We start from the raw sequence: 27,892 nt of genomic DNA, 5'->3' as shown, positions 1-27,892 counted from the left end.
CATCTTTCCTTCTTTCTAAACTGAGGTAAGCTACACACAAGTACCTGGCTGTCCAGGTGATGTACCCGTACAGGGAAGTGGGCTCTTTCGGCAGTGGACAGTGGACAGGGGTCAGCATGGGCACCTGATGAGTCTGCAGCTACGTAGTGTGTCCTGAAACCTCTCTGTCAGAACCAGCATGAACCTTCTTCACAAGTTGAGCAGCTTGTGTGTTGGATCCAACCACACGTGCAGGCCTCCACTCCCTGCATCAGTGACCATTGGCCACCCATGACCCAGTAGCCACCCTGGACAGCTGTTGATAGGTATTGACCACTGCAGCTGCTCAACTCCTTCCACTCACCTATTTGTCCTCTTCTAACACATTGACATTTGAGGACAAAATGTTTACTTATCGTACTACAATTAGTGGTATTCACGTCACTTATGTGGTCATAATAATGATTCATCTTTTAACAATTAATTTAGACTATTCAGTTAATCAACTACCTGTTGCTACCAGTAACAATGGTATTCCCAGTTTATGTCCAATAGAGACATGATCAGTTGTAGTCTATGATGACAGCTCTACCGTACAGACTTAGAGGGAACTCCCAGCCACGCCACTGATGTTTTTCACTGTATCATTTTCTTCAGTCTGGTGGGATCTCTGTAAAAAGCGTCCCCACCCCCCGAGTCAATAATTAACATGCAGCAGGGTGCCTTGTTGTTCTTTATTTCTAAACTCTCTTTGCTCCTAACTACATTCTCCTCCTCAGCTTCCATCTATCTCACCCAAACTCAGACGCTGGGGGTTTGCTGCTACTTTCTGTGTACTTCCTGCCGACAGAGTATCTTATAGTAATAACAGGGTCTCCAGCACATAGCTTCTTATGAAACCTTCAATATAATGGCTCATTTCCACATAGCTGTGTAGTGGCTCATTCAGTGAATGTAATTATAGTTCACACTAATATTCAAGTTACAAGTGAAGACCTCCAGCACCACTTGTAGTAGAAAAGAAATGTTATTGTTAAACCAGTGGGTTCCAGCCCTGAAACACCCTCAGGTTTCTGTAGAAGTTGTGTCGCTTTTGTCTGTGCAGCTGTTGGGAACAGTTGCTAGTCGCTATTTTTTTATGCCTCACAAGCCAGTGCTGTTCAACGCATCTCCCACCGAGGCACGTTGTTTCTTGTTTTTTTGCCATTTGTTTTTATCATCCCAGCTGTGAATAACAGTCATTTGTGTTATTATTTGTTGCCCAAAAATTAAGTAGTGCTGGAGCTAATGTTTGTCTCTGTGGTTTCGATCGTTTTTAACATTTTACATTTGTAAAATGCCAGAAATCTGAATTTAAAAGGTGACTTCTTAGTAAAGACCATTGTTGTGTGTACTGTCCTTGAGTTAAACTATAGATAATCCATTGTATAGCTGGTACATGGTGTTGGTACTGACATGTTGCAAATAATATTTTTATTTTATCTATTTCATATTTAAGCTCATCTGTAGTACATGGAAGATAATGATGTGAATGAGATGATATAGATCATTTCCTTCGTCAATTCTTGTATTTAGCCAACGGCCACAAGGATAAAATATCCTTTTTCATTTTTCCATCAACCAAAATGGTGGTAGATTTTTATTTATTTATGACTGAATGAGGCAAAACTCCACTTGTGCAAGAGGGCGTTAATTGAGTAGGTAGTCTGTCAATATGATAAGGACACACCGTGTGTTGCCACTAAAATCATGTGTTTATAATGTAAATCGTTCAGAGCACATGCTAAAGAAACACAGCCTCAGTTGTACTTCACTGTTTTGCACGGTCTTGCAGGTCCAAGCAACACACCAGTAGTTTTAATACTTTGACATATCCAATCTAAATAGCTCCATACAGTTACAGTGTGACATCTTTCGAGATGGAGCTGAGCCAAGTTTAGTCCAACATCATCTGTTTTCTTCCCTCTTTGATCACATTTGGCTCCATCCATCCCTCAGACTGTCTGTTCCAGAGCTGGAAACCATATTCCACATACGCAGTTTGATTTCAATGTGTGTTGATTAATAATTGAAAGTGAAACAAGTGTTTGCTGATTCCTTCAGTGTTGAATACACACACTAGAGACTCCTGCTGGTCAGCTCGATGAGTTACGTCTCTGTTTGGACAGCAGAGTCATTCATCAGCTCTTAGGGTGGGATTACAGCAGAGTGTGCATGTTGAATCTTCATGGCTGGGCATGGGGACAGGATGCAGGTGGGTCCTGCAATCATGCTGTCATGTGAATGGATTTATTTGTAGTTGATGTTGTATGAAGTTGATGTCGATGTTCTTCTCTGGGGTTCATGACAGAGTTATAGATGTGCAGAGAGGGTGTTATTATTAGCAAATGATTCAGTTTCACTGTCAGACTGAGCAGCAGCTTCTGGTGGTGTAAGATCTGTTCAAGATGAAGCCACCTGGCTGTCTTAGGGCATGTACACACAGGATAAATCTAGCAGTAATGCTGCAACAAGAAAAACTGGAATATTAATGAAATTGAGGGAGCGGTGATAGCCCAAATAAACCCCCTGCAACATAAGGTGTGCAGCTACCCGGATAAACTAATCTTAACATTGAGAAAACTGATGTAGTTGACTAGGGAAGATTTTTCACTCTCCAATATGATGCCGATCTTGTAATAGAGTACTGGCCAATCAAAGTCCTGATCTGATCTTAAATTAACTAAATTTCTCCCTGGGGATTCATGTCCAATAGACAGGGCTGTGAAAGTTAATGTGGTGTGGAGTACCTTGGCTCCCAAAAAAAACTGTTCTGATCATCCAACACCATTAACTCCCCAACCATCTCTGGAATATTTTCGTTGGCGCTGTCTCCAGGAAATGTTTCTCTTCTTTTAAACAGTCTTCAATGTTAGTAGTTGTTGTTTCAGGACGGCATTGGTGTTTTTTGTTAAGTGATTTTGTTTTTGTAGGTGGTAAAGTAAGTTGGTAGTAAACAAACTGTTTTCTGACTGACTTTGTTTCCAAGAGTCAAGTTTTTCCACATAGCAGGCATGTTTGGTCATGTGATTTTGGTTCTTCTTCTTAGAATTTAAGAGCTTTGATACTAGCAGTTTTGACTGTATATGCCCGTGGTTTGGTTTATGGCAGACTTAAAACTAATAAATACAAAGCATCGTGCCCTGGCTTTATTCAGATATATGTATGAAGATGGGTTCCTCCATATGATCTGGGTTCCGCTCAGGGTTCTTCCTGTTGAAAGGGAGTTGTTCCTTGCCATCGTGGCCTTCATACTTTCTCTGGAGGTTTCAGCTTCTGGGTTCTATAAAGCATCTAGAGCCAATTTCTGTTATTGATGCTATATAAATCAAACTAATTTAATTGCAGTGACTTGCTTTATGTGTCAGCATTGGCTTAGTCACCATTTTCTCAACTTCTTAACTTTCTTTTACAGTTGAAACTTGAAGATCGATCCATCGTCATTAGAGACATCGTACGACGAAACAATTCTAACGTGAGTAGAGTCATAAGCCTGTTTCTAACTCTTTCACCTTCTCTCTGCACCTCTCTCTCTCATTTCGACTTTTTTTTTTCCAATCAAGACTTTCTCTTTGTCAGTCATGTCACTGCTCACCACTCTGTTCTGTTCGCTGTGACAGACATGACTGGAATATCACTGCAGGTCGACACTTACAAAGGACTTAAGGGAGACTTTCGCAACAGCTCACAGTCTGAATACAAATGCAGCATGAAGCTTTGATGAGATTTTCTTTTGGTTGAAATTCAAAGCGTGTGTTCACCTGAATGTTACCCTGTTAACAGAATACTGTAATGTAAACAGCGTATGTCTCTGTTTGCTATGTTACAGGACAACCAGTGTGGTATTGTGACTAACATTGACATCGAGTGTGCAGTGAAATTAGTGGGGACAAATTGTGTACTGTATCCAGTCAACAGCAAGGACCTGCAGCACATCTGGGTAAGACCGTAATGTTGTACTTTGTAGCTGTACCACAAACTATGTGGATGTAGATTCTGGGTTCAAAAAGTAAACCCAATGTAGCGCCTTAAACCTGTGGTCGTTGTAATGGCCGGCAGTTGGCGATAGCATTGGTTGTAATGATGGACACCCTCCTTGATATCACCCACAAGTTTAGAAGCTCAGTGTGGTGACTCTGGGCATCGCCATCTTGGCTATGACGGACTTTATTTCTCTGACATTTTACTAATGATTGATATGATGATTCTCATTTTGTAAAAAAAAAAAAAACATAAAGGATAAATTATGCTTTAGGGCGTGGCTACATTCTTATTCATAACTCATTACCATATGAGTGTACATAGTGTCCACAGGGTCTCAGTCATGTCCACTTGCAACAGCATTTCTGTTAGCTCTGCATTTCTGCTTCGGAGTGGAAAATGATTCTGACCTGCAGCTATTACTGTCTAAATATCTGAGGTCATACTTTAAGATGTGAAATTGATATTGATCCTGTTGTTTTGTTCCTTACAGTCTTTCATGTATGGTGACTACATTGCCTATGACTTCTGGCTGGGAAAAGTCTATGACCTGACCAATCACATTATCCTTAAGCTCTCCAATGGAGCCAGGTAAACTGTGTGTGTGTGTGTTTGAGATTCGACAGTGTGTACCGTGACCATGCGGTAGTTTGTGTGTGTGTGTGTGTGTGTGCTGGCTCACTTTCATCAGCCCTCTCTCTTCTTTTGCCTCCCTCCAGGTGCTCCATGAGTGTGGAAGACGGTGCCAAGCTTTACGATGTCTGTCCACATGTCAGTGATTCGGTATGTAGCTGTTAACTTTGAGAAAGCAATTCATTATTTGATATTTCACACAGAATATCTGCAATCTGCACAATCACAGACAAGCCTTCTAGCTACATTATAAGTTTATACGTTGTATTCATACCCAACAGATCATTTAATCTACGAAAAATATTGCACATTGAATTCTTGTTATTTTTTGCATTTTAGCTGTAACAGAGGCAACTTTAACCTTTAAATGTTGAATATGATAAACTATGACAGACAGACTCTATTCAAAGAAGAACCACATTCTTACTTCATTGTTGATATTCTTGTTATTGTGTTGTTCCTCAGGGTCTGTTCTTTGATGAGGCGTATGGCTTTTACCCAGGCCAGGTCCTGATTGGTCCAGCCAAAGTCTTCTCTAATGTACAGTGGCTGTCGGGGGTCAAACCCGTCCTGAGCAGGAAGTGCAAGTTCAGGGTGGTGGTCGAAGAGGTGAGGCACACTCCCATTTTGTTTTTGTAGGGTTCTTGGATAAAACTAGTAACTGACTTCATTCATAATTAAAGACTGTGTTTTTTTGTTTTTCTTAACAAAAAGAATTAGCATTATAATTGGCTGTCATGAGAGAACGTACTGTCTTATAGTCAAATGAGAATAAAACTGGTACTCACAGTTAATGGAGTTGTTAAATGCTCACTTAAAGGTCACTCCATTTCCCTCAGGTGAAGGTGGTGGAGCTCAAAGTGACGTGGATCACCAAGAGCTACTCCCCCAAAGGCTCTGACAGCGTCTATCCACCTGCCTCCACGATCACACAGGAGAATCTCTGCAGGTCAGTCTGGTGATTCATAACGAGGACACATGGACAAAAACAACTTCCTGCAGCATTTCAGGTTCCACAGTGGGAAGAACCACTTGGCAAATGTCACAAAAAGTTAGACTGGTGTATTGGGGCATGTCAATACATGTATCTCCTCAGATTGTTTATGTGAACAGTGTGGGATCAAAAGGATTTCAGTCTGGTGGAAGAAATACTGTTCATGTAAATGTAGCCAATCTCTGCTCCTCATAGTTGCTGCTGTTGTAGTAAGACATTAAGACAGTATGTATTAAACCTGTGGATGCAACATTCTGTAATTTTTGGAATTTTAGGGGCATATTTTCCAAGAGCTCAGTTTTCAGTCAGTGTGTGTCTTATCCAGACTGTTTCAAACTGCTGCACAGTTAAGTACCAGAGATGTTTGTGATGTTTGAGTGAAGTCATTCCGCTGCGTGTCTTCAGGGTGAGGCGTCTGGGTTACTACGACCACACCCAAAGGCAGCTGGGAGAGAGAGCCCTTTACGTCTTCCCTGCCAAGGGGGATGCCACACGCATCACCTGTGAAGGACCCGAGGGTGCCCCTGTTCTGCCCGAAGACCCTGTTGCAAGAAAGGTGTGGATAAATGATTGTATTTACGGAAAGTTGATTTACTGTTTTTGTGGAACAAACTAATGTTTTCAACTGCAGGTAGTTAACAAAACCTAGTCATGTGAGCGTCAAGTGGACATGAACTGTAGATGTTCCTGATTTAAAACTAAACTCTGCACCCATCATTTCAAAGGGGAAAAGTCACCTGCATGAACGTGTCTCATATGCGTCCCACTGGCCGGTTTTTAGCTTTGCTCTGTTAACACCTAAAATCACCTGTTTGTCATGGCATGTGAAGTAACAGGAACATTGTGGGTCTTGGTGTATTCTGGGAATTCTGTCTACAGTTGGATGCATTTAGAGTTGGAGGCTGCTGCTGCTAAGAGGCACATTTCGATCATCTTCAACGTCTCCTCTTTTGTGTGTCTCCTGTTAGTTGAAAAGGATGTTCAAGAAGGACTCTGGGAAGAAGGCAGAGAACGCTGACTCACAAGGTGCCAAAACACAGTATCCAACACACACACGCACAGTTTTATTCAGATAAAATAAGTGACTTTAGTCTGTTGAAGACGTGTCTCTGAAAACGTGTAGCAGAAACACTGAGTAACACGATAGTTATGTACAGTCTGTAGTCAGAACTGTGCAAATGGTTGTGATGATTTAAGACAAAATGAGGATCTTTCCTCCCTAAAGTAGCTGTGAACTAAATATCTCCATGCAGGGCAGAGTAAGAATTATTTAACGTTCCTGTGAGACATCAGGCACTTCCCACAAATGGAGCTCTGTTCAGAGGAAGCAGACTAATTGGAAAGTGTGCTTGAGTGCAGCACACTACAGCTGAGAAACGTATTCATCTGCATGATCCATAAATACAGAGGACGACTGTGTCTCTGTGAAGAAAAGAAAAATAACATAAAGTAGGCTATGAGCTTCTTTATTGCCCTTTAAAAGATGAAGGCTCTAAAGTAGAATCTATTCTGTTCTCTAGCTGGACAACGTGTCCACTTCTAAATAATGGTTCTGTTTTCGTCGTCATTTGATTTCCTGTTTTTGAAAACAAAATGCCTCCACTGACATTTCTGTCTCCCACCAGGCGAGCACAAATCAGAGCAGACGGACTCGCCTCATCCTAACAACAACAACAACGGCCCTACGGTGCCCGTCCAGAACCCCCCCGACTCCCAGAACACCAACGACACGTCGACCGAACACGGGGAACAGGACGCTGATGACGAGGCTGCAGAAGACACCGACGACACCAGGTCTGTCTCAGCCTTGTTGTTTGGTCTATTGGTGTAAAATGTGGGGAAACTTGATAAACCCTACAGTCGGCCACTTCTCTTCTTACAGACTCTTTGTACAAAAACTACCTACCAGCTCATCGGCTGAATCTAATTTATTTCTTTGCATTTAGTGAAACAACCTAGTAATTGTTCAACTGCAGGCTTGTCTGAGTTTAGGCTAATGATTCAGACTATTTTAATTTAGACAGGGTTTAATTTCAGTGTGCTGTGTGTGTGCTAGACTTTTGGACCATTCATGTGGATGTTACTTAGACATGTAGCTCCGACCTAGACCAGACCAGACACCCCCACCCCATAGCAATGACAATACACAGACAACAGATCATCACCATGTTCATCATCCAGAGAACAAAGACACAATATGAAGACGTTGGAGACGTTTTTTAGTTTTTCCTTTAATACACCTCCAAATGAATACAATTAATAATAAAACAAACTCAGTTTTATTGATTGTGAGACTAAAAACATGTCTCCTGTGTGTCCTATGTGATTGTAAACCTGGCTGCAGCTCTCTGACGTCTTCAGCGAGCTCGACAGCCTCCTCTCAGAGCGGCGGTCTGGGAACCAACCGCAAGAAGAGCATCCCGCTCTCCATCCGCAACCTGAAGAGGAAACACAAGAAGAAGAGGACCAAGTTCTCCCGCGAGTTCAAGCCCGGAGACCGGTGGGTGAACGCCATGAAATATTTCAGTTTTTCTTCTGCCTCTTTCCTTCTTCACTCAGTGTGCTGCAGAAACATTGTACATTGTAATGTTTTTACTATTAATCCTTTCATATCATTTTAATTCCTTACTGTCTTTATCTCACTTTTGCATATTTAGTTTCTCATAAGACTCTATGATGGATGTCATGGACCAGTATTTTGAGTCTGTCTCAGTTTCCTTGGACTTGGTGTATCAAGTAGACATAATATCTGGTTGTTAACAGACTCTAGTCACGGCACCACCCACAGATGTTGCTAATAAAAACCTAAACTCCCCCCAGTCAGTTAGAAATGAAGAAACTATGTGGTAAGTGGTGAGTGAGTCCACTTGTCTTTGTTTGACCTCATCTGATGGATAGTGTTTTGACATTTGACCGACCTGTTCATCTGATAGCTTGTCTCCCCTGCTGCTCTGTCAGGACAGAGTAGATGGAAAAATAATCCCAGTGACTTCTTTCCCCGTAAAATCTGCAGCCTCCGTGTCTCTCTGTCTGTCTGTCCGTTCAGAGGGCTCAGGTCTCAAACACAAACACTGAAACTGGAACTTGACAACTGAAGGTGTCACTTTCACACATGCTCAGCTTACAAAACACTCCCTGCTCACACTCTGTCCCACCCATACAATTATTTGCTATTAATTAAGGAAAATAATACGAGGACTTCAGTGACTGCTGTCTTTAATGATGCACATCCTGTCACTCACACACTCACATTCACTCTGGCTTGTATCATGCTTTATTTAGATGTATGTATGAGTGAGTGTGTCTCTTGTGTCTGCTGCTATTTCCTCCTCTCTTTCTTCTCTTCTCTTCTCTTTCTTTTTTTGTCTCTAACCATCCGGCCTCAAGCAGATGGGTCCCTCCACGTGAGCTGGGTGCTGTTCAAGAAAGGGAGTTTTTCTGCCACTGTCACCTCAGTGCTTGGTCGGGGGGGTTTCAGGCTCTGGGTCCTGTAAAGCATCTAGAGACAATCTGCATTGTTTTTGATGCTGTATAAATAAATGTAATTAAAATGGAGCAATGGTTGTGGAAATGTTACATTCTACGATACCTCTTGGGAATCCTTCTTTTTTACCTGAACTGACCTGTGGAAATCTCCCCTGTGTCATCTAATCTTATCATCTTTATTTATTTTTGATCTCAGGGTGGCAGTGGAAGTTGTTTCCACAAAGACCACCGCTGATGTGATGTGGAAGGACGGCCGGGTGGAGAAGGGAATCCGATCAAACGACCTCATCCCCATTCAGCATCTCGACAGTCATGAGTTTTGCCCCGGGGATTTCGTAGTAGACAAACGACGTGAGGAACACTTATTGGATTCTCTGTTTTGTTTTTTAACGATCCGTTTGATTTTCCTTTGCTTCCTTTGACTTTTTCAGACACACTGTGTCAGGTTTCTGTCCCTGTGGACTGCAATGATGTTTTATATGGGCCACTCTGCCACCTGGTACCTACAGTATCTAGGTCATTTCCTGAAACTGTGCCAAGTTTGTGTGCGTCTGCTGAAAATAGCTAGATTTACTGTAAAGTGGTGATGTTACAGCAATCTGAGGTCTCCATTTTTCTCAGGTATTTGCTTTTAGAAGTTTAGAGTTTTTGTCTCTAAACTTTTGTGTGTTGTCCTGCTACCTCAGCCCAAGCCCTGCAGGACCCAGGAGTATATGGTGTGATCCAGTCTGGTGATCACAGGGGTAGAACATGTGTTGTGAAGTGGATCAAGCTCAACTCCACCAGTGATGACGTAGAGGTCAGTCGTGATTGAGATTAAAGACGATTGAAGTGTTGCAGTAACCATAGCAGCAGCAGCTTCACTCATGTACTTGTATTTCTATTTCTGGCTCTTAATATTTTAGGTTATCGGTGTGGAGGAAGATGTCAGCGTGTACGACATCGCAGATCACCCAGACTTCCATTTCCGCACCACTGACATCGTCATCAGAATATGGAACGCAGAGAACGGACAGAATGACTGCGAGAATGAGGTGAGAACAAAAAGCGTACGTAGTTCACTCCAGTTTGGACGCACGAGCAAGGTTTATTATTATCCTTTAAAATCATTTTGATCAGCCAGAAATGTAGTGGGAACACATCAAGCTTTATCTTGTCCTGCCATGAGGGCATATTATTGAAACATTATGTAGTTATTATTTCATAATACAACATTTATACCCCTCTGCCTTTAGCCGCTCATTATGTACATTTAAGACAAAATCTCACATACAGAGAAACCAGAGCATTTTACAGGTGTTTTCATATCATTTCACTGTGTCTAGTATTGTTAATGGTTGACTCTACATTCACCTATCCCCAGACATCGGTAGGCCAGGTGTTCAGGGTGGATGTGAGCAGCAAAGTGGAGGTGGTGTGGGCAGATAACTCTGTGACTATCGTCTTGCCACAGGTAAATGTTTGTCTTTGATATTGAATGTAATGGTAAGCATCAGCGAGACACTGGCTTACCGTCTAACAATCTGTCATGCAGTACCTCTACAATGTGGAGTCTGAGATCGAGGAGACCGACTACGACTCAGTGGAAGAGACGAGCAGCGTCCTGTCTACCGAGGAGTGGGAGGATGAGAGTGACAGCTGGGAGACGGATAATGGCCTGACCACCGAGGACGACAGCCACGCCAACAACGCGGATGCTACGGACACGGCGACGCCGACCCCGACGCCCACTAGCTCCTCAACATTCATCATCCCCCCACAGGAGGGCAGCAAAGCCGCGGTCACAAGCCCCACTAAAGGAACCCCAGGAGAGGAGGCAGAAGCCTCTGTGACTGTGGCCAGTCCTGCTTCAGGAGGAGGTGTGGAAGCTTAATTATTTATATAACTGTTCATTTAAGGGGAATAACTTCCACAGCGCAAAGCATAAATCATTCTCTCACTCTCTTCAATCATGGGCTGATTTGCCCTGCATAGGATAACAGATTAAGAGTTTCTGTCCTAGTTACACTGTTGAGCTTTACAGAATGTTCTAATCTAATCTTTATCTTAACCGAATTGTATTTTTTAAATTTATTTCTATTGCCCAACTGCTATATTCTGTCTGTGTAGGGACAACACCAGGAGCAGCAGTCAATGGAGCGGAAAAGCCCAGCAAAGATGGAGCCTCTCGGGGCTTTAGGGAGTTGAAAGAGGCGCTGAAGATCCTGGAGAGCCTGAAGAACATGACTGTGGAGCAGCTGTGGACCGGCGGTTCTCCGACCTCCCCAACCTCTGCTGAACCTGCTTCCACCACTCATGTAGCAACCTCGGTGACGCCAGCAGCCCCAGAAAAACCCACAAAGGAAAAGCGCTTCTTGGACGACATCAAGAAGCTACAGGAGAACCTTAGGAAGACACTGGACAACGTGGCCATCGTGGAGGAGGAGAAGATGGAAGCTGTGGTGGAGGCAGTGGGGACTGGAGGAGCAGGGACGGAGGTAGGTGTTGATCGATTTATCTTGTGCGGAGAACTCATGAGTGTGACCTGGGTAAATGAGCATTAATAAGTGCAGCACGTAGACGTGTCCTGGCTTACCTGCTGGTTTGTTACTGTTCAGGCAGAAAGACCTGGTGAGGAAAAGCCACAGCAGGAGCCTCAGACACCAGTGGGTGGACAGGAGTGGCCCAGTGAGTTTCTCAGTGACACACCGGTACTGTGCCAACAGAGTGGGGGCAAGCCTGGCGTGACCTTCACCAGCGCCAAGGGAGAGGTGTTCTCAGTGCTGGAGTGGGCTCCAGGTGAGTTGTGGAGATGCGTTGAGTGTAACTTTTCCTACTTTCATCTATCCATTCAGTTCTACTCCCTGTTGAATGCTCTAAAATAAATCGGCATCATCCACATGTTTCTTTCTTTCTCTGTCGCAGACACACACTCATTTAATAAAATGGAGTTTCAGCCGGCAGAGGCAAAGAAGTTCTTCAGCACAGTGAGGAAGGAAATGGCTCTGCTAGCAACATCGCTGCCAGACGGCATCATGGTCAAAACATTTGAAGACCGCATGGTGGGTTTCCTTTCATTAAGACCACTGCTGTAGGCAGCACATGCTGTGATGTCTGATTTACTTTAAAATATTACAATTCATACTCTTCAAACACTTCTTACTGAACATTATTCTCCTGTAAAGGGCTCCAACATACATTAAGAAACGTATAAATTTCTTCTCTTTCTCTGACACAGGACCTGTTTTCAGCTTTGATCAAAGGACCGACCCGTACGCCCTATGAGGACGGTCTGTTCCTGTTTGACATCCAGCTGCCTAACATCTACCCAGCTGTGCCGCCTCTGTTCCGCTACCTGTCCCAGTGCAGCGGCCGCCTCAACCCCAACCTGTACGACAACGGCAAGGTCTGCGTCAGTCTGCTGGGCACCTGGATCGGCAAGGTGAGTTCTGTTTTATGGGTTTATATACGTGCAGCTGTGACGTCTACTTTTCACATAATGTGTGTGCACACAAAATGCAACAACTGGTGTCCAGAAACCTGACGGAGAATATCCACTAGGAGGATGTCGTTCTTACAGGCCTCTCTCACACACACAGTGAACATGACCCCAGTTGAGGGCTGGTCATTACTTTTATTTTATATATTTTTGCTGATTCCTTCAAGTTTCACACAACACCTGCAGCTACTCTGGATGGATGTGAGTAGTTCTCATGTGTTGGCTTTCTCTTGGCTGGTGTGATCCACAGGGCACTGAGAGATGGACCAGCAAGTCCAGCCTGCTACAAGTCCTCATCTCCATACAAGGTTAGAGCAGTGTCCCACACATTCCTCTCTGCTGCGCAAATAAGTTTCATTCATGCGTTGGTTTGCTCACTAGTCATTGTGACACTGCCATCTGGTGTCTTCTTGCAGGCCTCATCCTCGTCAATGAGCCTTATTATAACGAGGCCGGCTTCGACAGCGACCGCGGCCTGCAGGAAGGATATGAGAACAGCCGCTGCTACAATGAGATGGCTCTGATCAAGATGGTGCAGTCGATGACGCAGCTCCTCCAGCATCCCGTGGAGGTCTTCAAACAAGAGATCCAGGAGCACTTTATGTCTAACGGCTGGCGGCTGGTGCACCGTCTGGAGGTGTGGCTGGAGCTGAACGAGGCCTCAGAGAGAGGTCAGGCAGCACACTCATCCTCCAGGCACCTGAAGGACCGAGCTTCCTCTGTGGAGCCTCTGGATGAGCTGCTGCCCCTGGGATCAGGACCTGTGGCGGTGGCCCACAGCAGCCCTAGTAAGCCTGGGGAGGAGGGAGTGGTTCCCAGTATTATGGAGGAGGAGCTGGAGGATTCAGGGCTGACCTCCTCCACTACAGCAGCCTCCCAGCAGGAGCTGAGCCAGAACTCAGACTGCGACAGCGCCCAGGGGGGCGCTTCTGTCGGTGGGGAAAACAGGGGTGGCCCTGCCGTCCCTGGGTCTCTGGTCCGCAGTGGGACGTCAGAATCAGGTTCTGCCACAGTTAGCGGAGGAGGGGTGGGCTCCTCAGGAAGCCAGCCTGTGGTGCGACCAAAGAAAAGGAGAAAGAGCTACCGGAGTTTCCTCCCAGAGGGCAGCGGCTACCCGGACATCGGCTTCCCACTCTTCCCCCTCTCAAAGGGTTTTGTGAAGAGCGTTCGAGGTGTGCTGCTGCAGTACAGAGCTGCGCTGGCTGCCGCTGGCATTGTTGAGCACATAGAGGACAAGTAAGTGCCTCCTCGCCGTTTCCCAACACACCACTGCCCTGTCCCCTGCTCTTTTCCTCTCTTCTCTTTCATCTGCCTCAAGCTGTAGAGGAGGGCCCGTTACTTGCTGTCTGGGGAGGGGTACTTTTCAATCTCCCATGCCTCTAACCAGAGGTGCATTGTGCCCCCAGCACTGCCCACATTTTATCCTTTACCTCCATGTCTTAGTCTTACCTGCTCCTGCTGCCCTAACATCCACAACGTTCTGACTTTCTTTTCCCATAAACCTCCTCAATCAAACCACGACTGCAGGAGATCAGCACCTTTGATCAGGAACTAGATTCTGGTTTGGATGTGACTTGATCATGTGTTTGCTTTCCTTCAGTGTCCTGTCAGATGAGTGTGATGGATAAAGAGGGGTGGACCGCACACTTACTCAAACCAACAGGAGCAGCCCCCACCTCATAGAAACCTTCATCTTTTCATGGACGCAGGTAAAAGCGTGGAGCTTTCTCTGGAGGTCCTCACTTACCTTGGGTGACGGTGGACGCCAAGAAGGACTGAATGAGATGAAAAATCAGTGCCATGACCTCTCCACCACCCCTCATCCAACTGGCCTCCACTGTACGGGTGGGGATCTGCTGGGTAACCACTCTGCCGTCTCTCAGCCTGAGAAATGTAAAGCTGACTCGTGACCGGCTGGTTACCACTAAAGAAAACTGCAAAGCCCAACCGCGGCTATCTGTAGCACTACTGACATTATCGCTGTACCATCCTGCACTAAGACGAACATATGAAAGGACAATCTGGTCCAGGAGAGATGGAAGTACACACACACTGATCAGGAGGAGTGTTTGGGGATTTATATGTATATATATACGTATATATATATATACGTATATATACGTATATATATGTGTATATATATATATATATATATATATAAATCACTGGTTGTACGCTTTCTGCCAAATTCTCTCACAAATATTCACAGTAGAACAGGCTGAATGTCAGTAAAACTGCCAATCACAACAGCTTTCACCACTTCTTCCACTATACTTACTGGTACGTTCCTTCGCCAATCACTCGCACCAAACCATGCAGCAAACATCGAGTGACAAAGTTTACATATGAATCACCTCTGAAGGTCAGACTGTTGTAGCTGTTTGGTGTGTGGAGATGCCAGCCAGGCACAGGAGGACAGTTAGGTGTCTGTATGTGAAGGGGCTTGTGCTTAAAGCTTAACACAGCTGTTGCCTCTGCATACAAAACTTCATCCACTTTCAGTAGAATTTAGTACAGTTGTTCATCACCACAAAACAGAAACCGTTTGAGGTCGTTTTACTCGCAGAGGCTGAACTGCAGCTTTCAGAGTGGGGCTTAACCCACAATGCACCACCCTCCTGGGACAGAGGTGAACTCACATGGACGCACACGACACAATTTAAAGACTAAATGGAGAAAAAACACACAGCAACCATTCCTTCATCTCATGTCAACATGTTGCCTTACTTGAATTGTTCTTAATGATCATTGTGTACAGAGCTGCTTGTGTCACGCTTTAACATTAACCTAAACAGGCCTGGACACGCACGAAAAACCACTAAAACCCTGTCCAAGTGTTTTCCTCCACTACTTCCCTTTTTCTTCAAGAGAAAACAGCGCGAGTCGTGAGTCTGCCACTGGGCCGCTGTGGTCAATGACCTACAGTAAGGGTAACGCTGAAGGCTTGTTAATAATTAATCTGCTTGTTATTTTCTGGTTTTATTTCATGAAAAGTGGCCAAAAACAGAGAGTACCACTTCTTTTCTTCTCTTCATACTTCATTTATTCTATCTGGAAAGCAAATTTAAGACAAATCAAGGTTTGATTCGCCCACAAAACTGTTGCTTTGCCACAGATTGTGCTGTGAAACTCAGCTTTGGGTCCAATCGTGCTTCCTGAGGAAATCTTTGTTTACATCTTTTTATGAAACAGCTGACATTATGTTCCCTTCTCTTTCAAGATGTTAAAAATCTACTGATTAGAAGACAGGTCTGATCCTCGTGCTTGCTTATCTATGATCTATGAAATGAACTGGAGCGGAGGCTGTCGTGGTATTTTACTTGAACTAGGAGCCTTGATGCTGAGGAGTGTTTCTGAATGAGAAAGCACACTGTGCCATTGTGAACCTGGGAGAGGATAAAAAGTGGAGAGCTGCTGCGTTTTAAACACTTAATAGAAATGGCCAAGGGTGTTTTGTTTTGTCTTCCATACTTTCCCACATTTAACACTTAATCCTGGTATTCCTGTGTCTGATGTCTCAATCAGGCATCCAAACTTTGTCTGCTTCCTGGCTTTGACGTCATTGTTTCGCTGCCTTTAACGCTACACAGGAGCATGTGTTGCTGTAGTGTGTAGCCTTGTTCACCTTTTTTCTTTCACCTGCTGCTTTTCGTAAATGTCACAGCTCTTTAGTTCTTGGAGGTTCTCCTCATTTCACCTTTGTCTGAAGATAAAACAACAACCGAAGGCCGTGTTCCCGGTGTCTTTGAAAGCACCGGAGACCCGAGGTGTCGTAACGGCTTCATCTCTCCCACTCTTCCTCATACGTCAACAAAAACAGAAAATGTGAAGCTATCTCGCTAGATCCCGAGTGTTAAGTCTGGCAGGATAGTGAGCCCATGATGCTGTGTACAATTTTCTGTGTATATTCTTCAGATTTAAACCATAATTATTCTTATTATTGCTACTGTTATTATTATTATTAATGAGAGAAGTTTGTTTTACAGCCAAAGCATGTAACATGTTGCTTTAAGCCTTTTGAGTGGGCTACACACAAGACTTGACTGTATGATGTCTACATTTCCACAGTGGCCTGTTATTGATATAATATTAAAAAAAGAATTAATGAAGTTATAATTTGTAGCCTGGTTCCCTCTGTACAGACATCATGACTATATTGACCTATGAATACATACAAACAGTGTATATTTAACACACACCTGAGTTCTAACAAGTCACACGAATGCTTGGGGCATACATGTACAAAAATGCTGAGTGTGTATTGTACTTCTGACTTCATTTTTTAATGGTTTACTTTTGTTGCTTTGACACAACTGTATAGTGATGTATTAAACTTTGCAAGCAGTACCATTGAAACGTGTGTTTCTTCTTATTTATTTGTATTAGTTAGACTACTTTTCACCCTCTCACTAAATGCATCCTCATACAAGATAAATTCTGTTTGTGAAGGTGAGTCTCGCTGTATCACCTACCACTATGGAGCCCCCTGAAAACCGATGTCCCTTTATCCCCACAGCTGCTACTTGAACCTTCCAGCTGAGAGTCACCAACGAGACGTCATCGTGTCCTCATTCACCCCGAGGCACCATGGATGGGCTCACTGAACTACAATTCTGGTCTAGTTGAAATACACTGCCCATAAATGCAGAGCTTTGCCGACTATCCATATATTAAGATCAGTGAGGGGAAATCACATGCTTACTTGCAGCAGCTCCAGATGCTCATTTCTGGGTTAGAGTGGTGGTCTAGACATTCAGAGATGAAGAAATGACAAAAACATTAGAGGCCAAAGTTGACTTCTTTCTCCCTGTGCCAAATAGCCCTACTTTAGAAGTGGTGTAAAATGTAAAAAAATTGTCAATACACCAGAGTGGCGAAAGACCATTAAACGGGAAGACCTATAATCCAGTAGTTAACACTTTTAATGAGTCATGTATTCTTTGGTGAAGGCACAACGACTAGAGTCCAACATGAAGTGCAAAGAATAACGGTTTTTCATTTTTCCCAGGAACCGTGTGACTCAGGTAGCTTTCCATTGCACAAGAACTATGAATGAATTACTAGGACACACTATGACATATATTGGGTCATATACAATGTAGTATTTCTAATTTTACAAATGTATAAATGTGTTTGTTTGAAGCCAGAGGTCAGTTTTCATAGTTAGTTAGCAGACATGCCACAGCAAACAGCTGGTTAATGTTGCCAAACAGCTGATGTGGGATGACGGTGTTAAAGAACTTGTGCTCCTTTACTCGGCGTATGAGGCCCTCAACATGCACCCTGAGGCATGCAAGGGCCTGGGTCTCCCTGAACTCACCAGCAGGCGTTTGGGGCCTGCCAGAAAGAAATGCTGGCCTATAAACCTTGCATGGCACAAAGTCATCAACAAGAAACTCTCCGTCCACCATGATGGCCATCCCAGGTCTCAACAGGGACAGAACGCCAGAGTCTTTCATGATCTGTTTGTTATGGATGGATCCAGAAAATAGTGGAGAGATGAAGGTTACTGCTCCATGTGGAGCGACTCCAAGCAGGCCTTTCAGGGTACAGTAGGAGACCACCTCACTTTGAAGAAGTGAGGATGGACACTGGCACCTCAGCTCTGTGCAGTCCAGGATGACTGTAGTGTCTGCGTAGTCCTTGAACTCTGCTGGTAAATGTTCCAATATTTTCTCCACTGGCAACCAAATCCTCACAGATCCTAGGATGGTAAAGAGAAAGTTGCTCCACGTGGCGATGATCCTGGTTACTGTGAACTGGTCGATTCCAAATCTGTCAGCAAGGCCCTTCGGCTTTAAGCCCAGAGCCAGATAATTGAGGAATAGGAACATCTCATCTATTCGCTGCAGGGAACTCGTCTGTGGAAACAAATTTTGGGAAAAAAAGTTGCGTTATTTAGTCATGAAGCTACGTTATCCTGACTAAATTAAACCCAAATAGACACTTTGTTTCAGTTCTATGAAATGAAATTGTAGTGTTGTATTCAGAACAAGAAACACCACATTTCTGTTTATTTCAAACATAACACACTGAGCCCGAAACCTGTTCTCCCCAAAGACAAAACACTCAGGAAAAGCAGAGTGATGTAGTTTCTGTTGTTTAGTGTAGTGAGGAATGTACAGACTCATACAGTGGGGAAACCAAACAACTGCAGCAGAACAACGATCTAAAACACACCAGCAAGTCCACCTCTGAATGGATGAAGAAAAACTAAGTGAAGACTTTGGAGCGGCCCAGTCAAAGTCCTGACCTGGATCCTATTGAGATGCTGTGGCATGACCTTAAATAAAGTGGTTCATACTGGAAAACCCTCCAATGTGGCTGAATTACAACACTTCTGTAAAAGATGAGTGGGATAAAATTCCTCCACAGTCCCATAAAAGACTAATTTTCACACAGGGCCATGCAGGTTTGGATTTTGTTTTCCTTTAATAATAAAAACCTCCATATAAAAACTGCATTTTGTGTTTACTTGTGTTATTTTTGACTAATATTTAAATTATGATCTGAAACATTTAAGTGTGACACACATGCAAAAAAAAAAAGAAGAAGAAAGAAATCAGGAAGGGGCCAACACTTTTCCACACCACTGTCTGTCAGATTGGAAAAAAAAAATTCTGAACAGGGGAGGTGGATTTAGATAAATATCTGCTATCAATCCACAATGCAGTCTTAACTTCTGTCCCCGAGTTTATCCCCATGGAACTCCCCAGATGTGCCCATAGAAACCGCCACCAGTGCTTCAGAACTGAAGAAGCTACAGGGATGAGTGAAAAAACGTCCTCTAGAAACTCTGAGCCGAGCTGCCCGTCTGTATAGTTCCTGGATAAATGTTCCACATAAAGACACCATTATGTATAATGATAAATCCATCAGTACTCACAGCTGCTGTACTTTGCTTCATGGATGAGCCCTTCTGTGCAGCGGTCACGTTGCTAATAAATGGCAGTGATGGCTTTATTAATGCCCAGAAGCGCATGAGGTGGTCATACGATGCAAATCTGCATTATACAGTTAAGACAAGTCAGCTTTTAATGTTGCCTCCCATACATCTGTGTATTAAGAAATATCACAGTCAGTGGAGCTGCCATAACTCACCTTGTGAAAAAGCGAATGTCCTTGTCAGAAGATGCGAACCGGTGGATCCCAAACGTCTCCACGCGTGTCCTCAACTGCTGAATGAAGTCAACGATGTCTGGGTCCGGACATGAGACGTAATCGTGGTCAAGGGAGGTGGTATCAGCCCCCTCCTCGCTGCGCGTGACCTCTTCTGCGGCTCCTGGTTGCCTCCCCCAGAAACCCACTATTGGCCGTGAAACTAAGTACTTTTTCCACTCCAGCGTCGAGGCCGCTCCCTCCCTTACGAGTCGCCCTCTCTCAGACTTCGGCTCTCGATCCGCTGTGTTGTTGTTCTTCTTCTTCCTTCTTTCCAACCATAGAAACTAAAGTTAGTGAAAGAACGAAGCCTTCACACAACAGTTTAGTGTCTATGGGGCCTACCTGTCCGCTTCCTGTCCACAATTAAACACAGACGGGGCGAAATCCGGACTGTGTTTACTCATAGAAGGCTCTCCTGTAACACAATAAGTTAAATATCAGAGTTGAGTTGTTGACGTTATCTAACTAACGGTCTAGTGGGAGCTAGCAAATGCTACCAGACACAGTAGAGGGTAGCAAGCTAATTTGTGATAAGCTGTGAATGACCAATATTAAGTGGAGTAAATTAAGTTTTTTGTTTTTTTTAAAGGCACTACTTTATCTAAACTTACCTGATATGAAGTGTGCGCTGCACACACGAGCATTTCCAATGGCGGCTTCCGTCCAGTTCTCTCGTTTTATCGCATCCAACCACAACTTTCTTCTACCTTGGTGGCACTCTGTGTTAGTTGGTATACGATAAAATTTGAGTTTGGTGTCACTGACCTTAGTCCTCCGATTCCGACACCCGACCACACAGCAGGAGGACATCCTGGTAGAGCTAATCAAACCTTCACCTCCTAGTTTGCTCTGTGGTGCCTCCACTTCTTGCTGATCTTGCCTCCAACTAGCGTGACGTGCAGGGATGTGCGTATCGATCCAGAAACATCGATACCTTTGTCGTGTGGTTTTTAGAATCGAAATATCGATACCAATTTCATGAAGAGTGAGAGGGAGTGCAGGAAAATGCCCCCATATGTGAGACAGACCTCTATGATGCAAACCCTTCAGAGAGGCAGGCAACATCCAGGTAGTGAAAAATCATCACAGTGCTCATCACAGGCATGTGATGCACAGGCAACACGTAGATCAAGTCTGGTCCAAAAAGATGTATATGTGTCAAAGTGACTGCTCTCATTGCCATTTTCGTTTTAGGGAGATTCTTTTATGTGATTTGCTCAGATTTTCAGTTGACTTGTTGATTCGCAAAGATTGTCTTTAATTACTCTGATTAAAGAGAAGTCTGATATTTGGCTGCTTGTTTAATTCTTATACAGAGGTATAAAATACAGTTTTCATTACATTAATTACATTCACAAAATGTTCATTGTGAAAATCATCATTTCATATAACCTACATAACCAGACGTCTAAACGTATCGGCATGGGGACATTAGCCTTGGTATTACTTGGTATCGGATCGAAAGGAAAAATAGTGGTATCGTTCTTTCATTGTGACGTATAGTGACGTAGGTCGTAAAAGGTCTTCTTCTACAGCTTTTTCTTCTTCGTCCTTTGTTTTTAATGGCGGGTAGCAAACCAGCTCAGAGTTGTCTTACCGCCACCAACTGGACCGTGTAGAGTTTGGAGATAGTGGAGAGTTAGATTACACAGAAAATTAACCCTGCAGTGTCTTCTTCTCCTGGAACTGAACAGAAACAGAACAGAAACCTAATGTTTTTGCTCTCTTTTTCCCACTGTGCCTGCCATTCTCTTTCAGCAGCTTCCTTGACTACCATCCCACTACTATTCATACTCACTACCTCTAATTTAAACAAAACTACCAGGATTTCTTTAATTATTATTAAAGATTATTATTAATTATTAATGAGCTTTTGACGACCACTTTTCAAAGCTAGTGGAACAGCTGCTGATTCAAAGCAAACAAGGACTTGGACTGGTCTTATGTCCTCTGTCCACCATAATACCTAAAGAATTGTAAGTAACTCTGTGGTAAATACTGAGCCTCTGTCTGGAACTATTCCATCTACAGTGCAGACTTTAGACACCTCTTAAGCAGCTGCCATCTGCAGAAATCTGCTGGTGGTGGATTTCTGCAGGCACAAACACACGGCGCACACACCGGTGAAGATCCAGGGAATGGACATAAAGTTCAGCCCTGACGTTCAGCTGAACAAAAAACTGGACTTGACTAATCCCACAAGGCCACTTTATGAGAAAGGCCAGAGGAGAAGCGAAGAACACTTAGATCCTTTAGAGTGCAGGGAGCACTCATATAACTCTGTGGTTGCATCAGCCATCTTCTACGGAGTGGTCTGCTGGAGCAGCGACAGACAAAAAGAGACTGAACAGACTGGCAAAAAAAAGAAAAAAAAAACTAACCCTAACTTTTTTACTAGATTTTATTTTTTATAATCTTATGGATCCAATTGTCATCCTGATAACATACCCTGAATAACTAAAGACTCCACGATGGTGATTGTGCCTGACTCAAGCCTACTGATGTTGTAACTTTCCACAAACAGTCTGTTCTGAGGTCACAACAGTGGAGAAATATTTAATATATTGAACCAAACCGTACAAAAGATGTTTCTCATACTTTATTTCTTTCAATCACTCCTGCAGAATGTTTGATTTGATGATAGAAAACTTACAGACATTTGTCTAAATTTAAAAATAGGTCTTTTCTTTGAATAAACAGTCAAACATTCAAATCTTCAGTGTGCCAGAAAAGATAACAAAACAAACATTTTCCCTTCACCGTAAACACTAAAAGACACAAGAGGACAGCAGTTCAGAAGCAGCAGATAAAGATATCATCAACAGTCAGATGACTTACAGAAAAGAAACTGCACTTTTCCATTTTGTAATCCCCTTCTAAAATACAGCACTAGTAAATATGATGAATAATTAACACTTTCTACAAGTTTTTTGTCACAAAAATATTACAGTGCCAGAACTACGCTTCATTGTTGAAAGCATGTTTTTTCTTTATCTGAATCGTCTAATACATCAGTTGCCTGTACTAATGTTATAGAAAACAAATGAGTGATTTCTTTTTTTTATTTGACCCAGTATCAATGATAAACGTGTGACTGCACCACTGTATTCAAACCACCAGGAGGCAGCACAATCAAGGCACATCAAACAAGTCAGAGGACAACTGCATCACAAAACCTTGCATAGAAAAAAAAACATGTCTGTAGAAAATAAATGTATTTTGGTGGTTGTAGATCTATTTATGCAAAGTCTGTGTGTTTTCTCCACCGAGGAATCGTATAAAAACAACTGAGAGCAGAGGAGGATCATGCTTTTGTTGTATTTTCCTCATGAATCATTTTACAACTTATGGGTTCACATTTAAACGCAAAATCAACAAGCCTTTGTCTTTGTTTGGACCAACTGGCGACACACAAGCTTTGTTTTAAAAAGGCGGGAAGACCACAAATGTCACCTGAAGCAACAGATGGACAAAAAACTAGAACAAACAGGATTTCAAGTACTGTTTCCATTTCACATGCTTTTCACTACTTAGATAAATTGTTGCTGTAGAGTCGTCTATGAGAAAATAAATTAGGACTGTATCTGTGAATCAGGTAAACAGCAGAAACTTTCTGTATGAGGACTTCAAAGCACACACATACATTGTGCAAAACACATATAAAGAAAATCTTTTTAGAGGAATTACATGTTGGTCTTTTGATGTTGCAGCGTCAGACAGTCATGGCATGTTGAACAAAACATGAACATGAAACATTGCATTTCATCGTGCTAATTGTATTTAAATTCATGTCCCTGTCAGCCTTTCCTCACCTGTCTGTATTTTTACACTGTGTCCATCTTGAAGTCAAACACGTCATTCTCTCTTTTTCACAGCGTCGGGACAGTTTGCTAATGTTCCCCAGTGATTTCTGCTGGTGAGGAGAGAGAATGAGGGCGCCCTGTCAGGAACACAACGACGCCTTCCTCATGCAGCATTTAACATGTCGATATCTCCCCCTCCTCCTCCTCCTTCTGTCCACTCCCCACTGCACTCTCCAGTTCATCCAGCTTCAACCCCCCACCCCTACACAAAACCCCTTGTTTAAGGCTCCTTAGTGTTTCACTGTCACTTGGACTAAAGCAAAGAAAAGATATGAACCTCTTTGTCTAAACGTCACAGACATTATAAAAAAGAGGATTATTTCCATTGTCTTCATTTCCATTCTGTGATTTAAAGCTCAGTGTTAAGGACACCTCGGTGATGATCTGTAATAAGCCTGGTCCGTGTGTTTTTTTTGTGCATCTGAGAAGCAGCTGGGTCCAGGGGCTGCTCTGGAGAACAGTGTAGTACTGAAAGGAAAGGGTGGATGGATGGATGAAAGCAGCAGAGGAAGGGTGGTATGTTGGGAAGGCAGGAGGGAAGGAGGGAAGGAGGGAGGGAGGAAGGGAGGATGCAGCAGCATGAAGCATATTGAGGCAAAAAAAAAAAAAAAAACTATCAATCAATGGCCAGGAGCAGAGCTGCAGGACAGTGAAGGAGCCACAGCAGCTGTTTTAGCGACAAAATCCACCACTACTTAAAACAAAATTTAGGTTCACTTCATTTAGACCACCTTTCCCTATCTCTATCTCTATCTGCACCTGCCTCAGCAATGTCTTACATTATTGCTAGTGACATGTTAAAGAGCCAGTGTGTAGGATTTATTGTGTTGCTTAAACTAGCAATGTCATATAGTATTTATAGTCGTGTTTTCACCTTCAACTAAGAACAGTTCTGTTCAGAAAGAGGAAGGTCCTCCACAGCCATGTTATGCTGCCCTGATTTTGCAGCAGCCAGAACGACCCAAAGATAAACTGTAGAGAGGGCTGGCTTACCATTTTGCGTTGTGAGACAATATTAAGGAACATATTATTTAGCACAACAGAAAAGGGAACTTCAAAACATATCAGCAAACAAGTGTAAGCATGAAGTAGCAAAATAAAACCACTGATGAGGAATTGACTTTTTTTTTTTTTTTACTTTTGCTGAGTCATGTCAGTGTATGTTTCTTCTTAGAAGGAGACTGCACTTAATTTAGTTTGAACACCACCACAACATAGTTATCTGCAACGTCACAGCTAGGTGTCACTATATCCTACTCACTGGTCCTGGAAAGCCTGATCGCAGGAGTTCTTTTTAACTGAGTTTATATGTTTTTATAAGAGTTTCTCTTGTAAAATATTAACTTGTTACAAACATTCTGACTGCATATATTTGCTCTTTAAATCTGGATTTTAAAAAACATATGATTTTGTGTTGGATTTTCATTTATTTTAGTTCCTGTCTCTCTACTGACCATATCCACATTAGGTCTGCTGCTATATCGGAGTAAAATTAGGTAAAAAGTAGGTTATAAAACTAAAATGATGGGCTAGATACTGTTTGTGAATCAGATGAATTCAACATGAATCAGCGACAGAAACCAGCAGTCCATGTCCCAATATTTGCAACATAGAATATATGACTTGGTGTTTTTAACTCAGCAAGAGAAACACCATGTGTGACCTGTGTGTGAGACATGGAATTAGTGTAGATATTGCATTTTTTCTTTTTCGTGAGCGACAATCATTTGAGAAACAGGACGCAATCACCATTCAGTGCTCACAAACTGCTTTTGTGAAACAGGATGGAGCTATAACAAGACTTTAAGGCAACAGATGTGAAACAGTCTGGGACATATACCACGATACAGCAAACACAGCCTCTGACTGAAAACCAGGCGCACTTTAACAAGCTATAGAACCACTGTAAGCAGGTTTGATGTGTGCAAATAAATATTAAATTAAATATGGTTACACTGTATTTAATGCACTACTCAGTGTTCAGACAGTTTTCCTGCCATCGTGTCACTCAGTAATGCGCCACGTGTGGTGTAGGTGTGCACATCATTCAAAAGCGCATCCATAATGAATGTAAGCAGAGATTTTGGCTGTAAGCTTAATAAACAGTCGCAAATGTCAGCGCCACAATGCCCAACAATTACCACGTGTCATGCAGTCGCTACTGTAGAGAAGTCTCAAAGGCAAAAAAAAAAAAAACTGAATCCTTTGCCACTGCATAAGATGCTGTAACTCTGGGTGATATGTCCGCTCCAGCAGAGAGAAACATTGCTTTCCATGTAGCAATGAACAAAATCATACACAGAATGACAAAGGTGTTGATAGATTAACATGAGTTGAAGAAACACATGTTTATGTTCTGTCTCAAGTAATTCTGACATATCAACAGGACACTGAGTCATGACTAAGGACTGTTCAGTATTAGATAAACAGATATATTCAATAATTACAACTAGAATTAAATTAGTGATGAAACATTTTTAACACACAGCTCAGCATTATGAAATGATGCTCACAGGTCATCTCTACTTTTCCACCCTATTTAGTTTTTTATCAGCAGTGTCATTTATCTAAACGTTAATGACCATTTTATGGAGCAAAATCCAGACTAAAAGTTTTGAAATATTTCCACATATGAATATACTGACAGAAGTGATAAACTTCCATTTAGCAAGGATTTTTTTTTTTTTTTTCAGATTAATAAAACATTTGTCCTCGATTTGGATCCATATCAGAGTATTTAAATCCCCTGAAAGCCCGAGAGCTAATATATATATTTTTAAGCCAAAACAATTAAACATATCTTATTTCAGCACTGTGGCATGTTCACTGTAAACTGAGACAAATCACATAACTGGCTCTGACCTGTTTGTCTTACAAACAAAACATGTCTACAATAAATTCTTCCATTGTAAAAAGATTTTGGAAGTAATAAGGTTTCATAATAATAAGCTGTTAAATTCTTATATATTAATTTATCTAATACTGAACACTCTCCGTACTGGCTCTTTTGTAACATTTCATCCAAGTTCACAGCATTAACAGATGAAGCATGTTTTTTCTGTGCTGCTGACAAGATGAGTTAAACACACCTTACATCCACATCTGTTTTTGCTCCAGTACCTGGGCATTTCTGACCTGAAATGCTAAAAATGTGTTCGTAAACCCCATCAGACACAAACAGCACAGATGAAAGCTGGCGATGATGTTTGTTCAGTTCATCCAGTGATTAATCTCGACAGGCCTCTGTGTACTTCAGCTTGTACTGGACCATATTCCACCACTTCTCCATCCACTGTTATTATCCCTTTGGGGGAATATGGCTCCAGCCTAAGTGCCCGCACCTTAGTGTGCACCAGATGTTGGCAGTTAGTGGCCAGATGTGCACCCTTCTCCATAGCCAGGAACAACCTCAGCAGCGCGGTGCGTGATATTCCTGCTTTAACGTAAAAAAGATGAATGACCCCGTCGTCCAAGGTGGCGTCCGGTGCTGCCAGGAGGTCCTCTGCCAGGTGGGACTGGTACATGGCCAGCATGAGGACAAAGTCTTCCTCCTGCACCACCACCCAGTTGCTAGGCAGCGGCTGGTCCAGAGGCGGCAGTAGAGAATCAGGAGGGCCAGGGAGGCCTTTGGTGGCGCTTCTGGAAGCTGTGCTCTCCGCCCTCCTCACTTTGAGAGAGTTGTTGGAATGGCAGGAGTTGTGGAAGGTGTTGTGGCCGTCTCCGGACGGCCGGCACAAGAGAGAGGCTGGAGTCTGGGAGGAAGCCTGATTGTTGCAGTGAACTCTCATGTTATTCTGCAAACCTTCCTCATTATTGCATTCCTTGCTGGCGGGCAGGTAAGCCAGCCTGCCCTTGTAGACACGGAGAGAAGCCAGCCTCACCAACGTGCCGACGGTGAACCTGGCGGCTCCGACGTGACGGTACTTCTCACTCTCTATGTCAACGTCTGCTACAAAGCCCCAGGCCAGAGAGAGGAAGGAGAAGAGGCGAGGACTGGAGGACAGATGGATGGACACCAGATCCATACGGGACACCAGACCTTTACAGAGCAGGAAACCACAGCTGACCAGGAGCTCCTCGCTGGACAACGGAGAGGCCCTGGAGGAAGAGAGACACAACTTAATGCTTCCTACAATTACCTGCTTTAAATTGTGCCTGAAACTACAACTACAGCAATAACAACAATTGAAGTCCATTAATGAATTAATCTATTAGCAGTGGCAGTGTATCAATCTGCACCGGTTAAAGGAGGCTAATTTTAAATTTGATACCCAGGTC

General features: G+C 43.1%; 3 protein-coding genes across 7 annotated transcripts in view; 1 reads left to right on the top strand and 2 right to left on the bottom strand.

Moving 5' to 3' along the window:
• Positions 1–14,694, top strand: part of ube2o (ubiquitin-conjugating enzyme E2O) — a 30,630-nt gene extending 15,936 nt beyond the window's left edge. The window contains exons 2-23 of the mRNA XM_047577966.1: positions 3,434–3,493; positions 3,848–3,958; positions 4,493–4,590; positions 4,719–4,782; positions 5,098–5,241; positions 5,472–5,581; positions 6,032–6,182; positions 6,595–6,652; positions 7,252–7,420; positions 7,971–8,126; positions 9,309–9,463; positions 9,799–9,911; positions 10,018–10,146; positions 10,476–10,565; positions 10,647–10,971; positions 11,222–11,589; positions 11,710–11,890; positions 12,017–12,153; positions 12,330–12,533; positions 12,841–12,898; positions 13,007–13,826; positions 14,191–14,694. Of these exons, the coding sequence (XP_047433922.1) occupies positions 3,434–3,493; positions 3,848–3,958; positions 4,493–4,590; positions 4,719–4,782; positions 5,098–5,241; positions 5,472–5,581; positions 6,032–6,182; positions 6,595–6,652; positions 7,252–7,420; positions 7,971–8,126; positions 9,309–9,463; positions 9,799–9,911; positions 10,018–10,146; positions 10,476–10,565; positions 10,647–10,971; positions 11,222–11,589; positions 11,710–11,890; positions 12,017–12,153; positions 12,330–12,533; positions 12,841–12,898; positions 13,007–13,826; positions 14,191–14,218 (3,729 nt within the window). The 3' untranslated portion in view covers positions 14,219–14,694. The remainder of the gene's footprint in view (positions 1–3,433; positions 3,494–3,847; positions 3,959–4,492; positions 4,591–4,718; positions 4,783–5,097; positions 5,242–5,471; positions 5,582–6,031; positions 6,183–6,594; positions 6,653–7,251; positions 7,421–7,970; positions 8,127–9,308; positions 9,464–9,798; positions 9,912–10,017; positions 10,147–10,475; positions 10,566–10,646; positions 10,972–11,221; positions 11,590–11,709; positions 11,891–12,016; positions 12,154–12,329; positions 12,534–12,840; positions 12,899–13,006; positions 13,827–14,190) is intronic.
• An 18-nt stretch (positions 14,695–14,712) lies between these two features.
• LOC125003789 lies at positions 14,713–21,348 on the bottom strand. Of its 5 annotated transcripts, none has more exons than XM_047577970.1 (5): positions 20,363–21,348; positions 20,094–20,166; positions 19,692–20,018; positions 19,477–19,528; positions 14,713–18,451 (listed from the first exon to the last, which is right to left on the bottom strand). In XM_047577970.1, exons 1-5 carry the CDS (start codon positions 20,814–20,816, stop codon positions 17,741–17,743), a joined length of 1,617 nt encoding a protein of 538 aa, XP_047433926.1. In that variant the 5' UTR covers positions 20,817–21,348; the 3' UTR covers positions 14,713–17,740. The 5 variants fall into 5 exon arrangements, with proteins under 5 accessions (XP_047433926.1, XP_047433924.1, XP_047433928.1 ...); XM_047577968.1 differs by having other exon boundaries at positions 19,477–19,594; positions 19,692–20,015; positions 20,363–21,345; XM_047577972.1 differs by having other exon boundaries at positions 19,477–19,594; positions 19,692–20,015; positions 20,517–21,345.
• A 989-nt stretch (positions 21,349–22,337) lies between these two features.
• LOC124999858 (sphingosine kinase 1-like) overlaps positions 22,338–27,892 on the bottom strand; it is a 33,862-nt gene continuing 28,307 nt past the window's right edge. Inside the window, exon 5 of the mRNA XM_047575015.1 lies at positions 22,338–27,712. Coding sequence (XP_047430971.1) covers positions 26,830–27,712 — 883 coding nt within the window. The 3' untranslated portion in view covers positions 22,338–26,829. The remainder of the gene's footprint in view (positions 27,713–27,892) is intronic.

Source organism: Mugil cephalus, chromosome 2 (assembly GCF_022458985.1).
Source record: "Mugil cephalus isolate CIBA_MC_2020 chromosome 2, CIBA_Mcephalus_1.1, whole genome shotgun sequence".
Taxonomy (NCBI): domain Eukaryota; kingdom Metazoa; phylum Chordata; class Actinopteri; order Mugiliformes; family Mugilidae; genus Mugil; species Mugil cephalus.
This window is presented reverse-complemented; position numbering and strand designations above follow the sequence as displayed.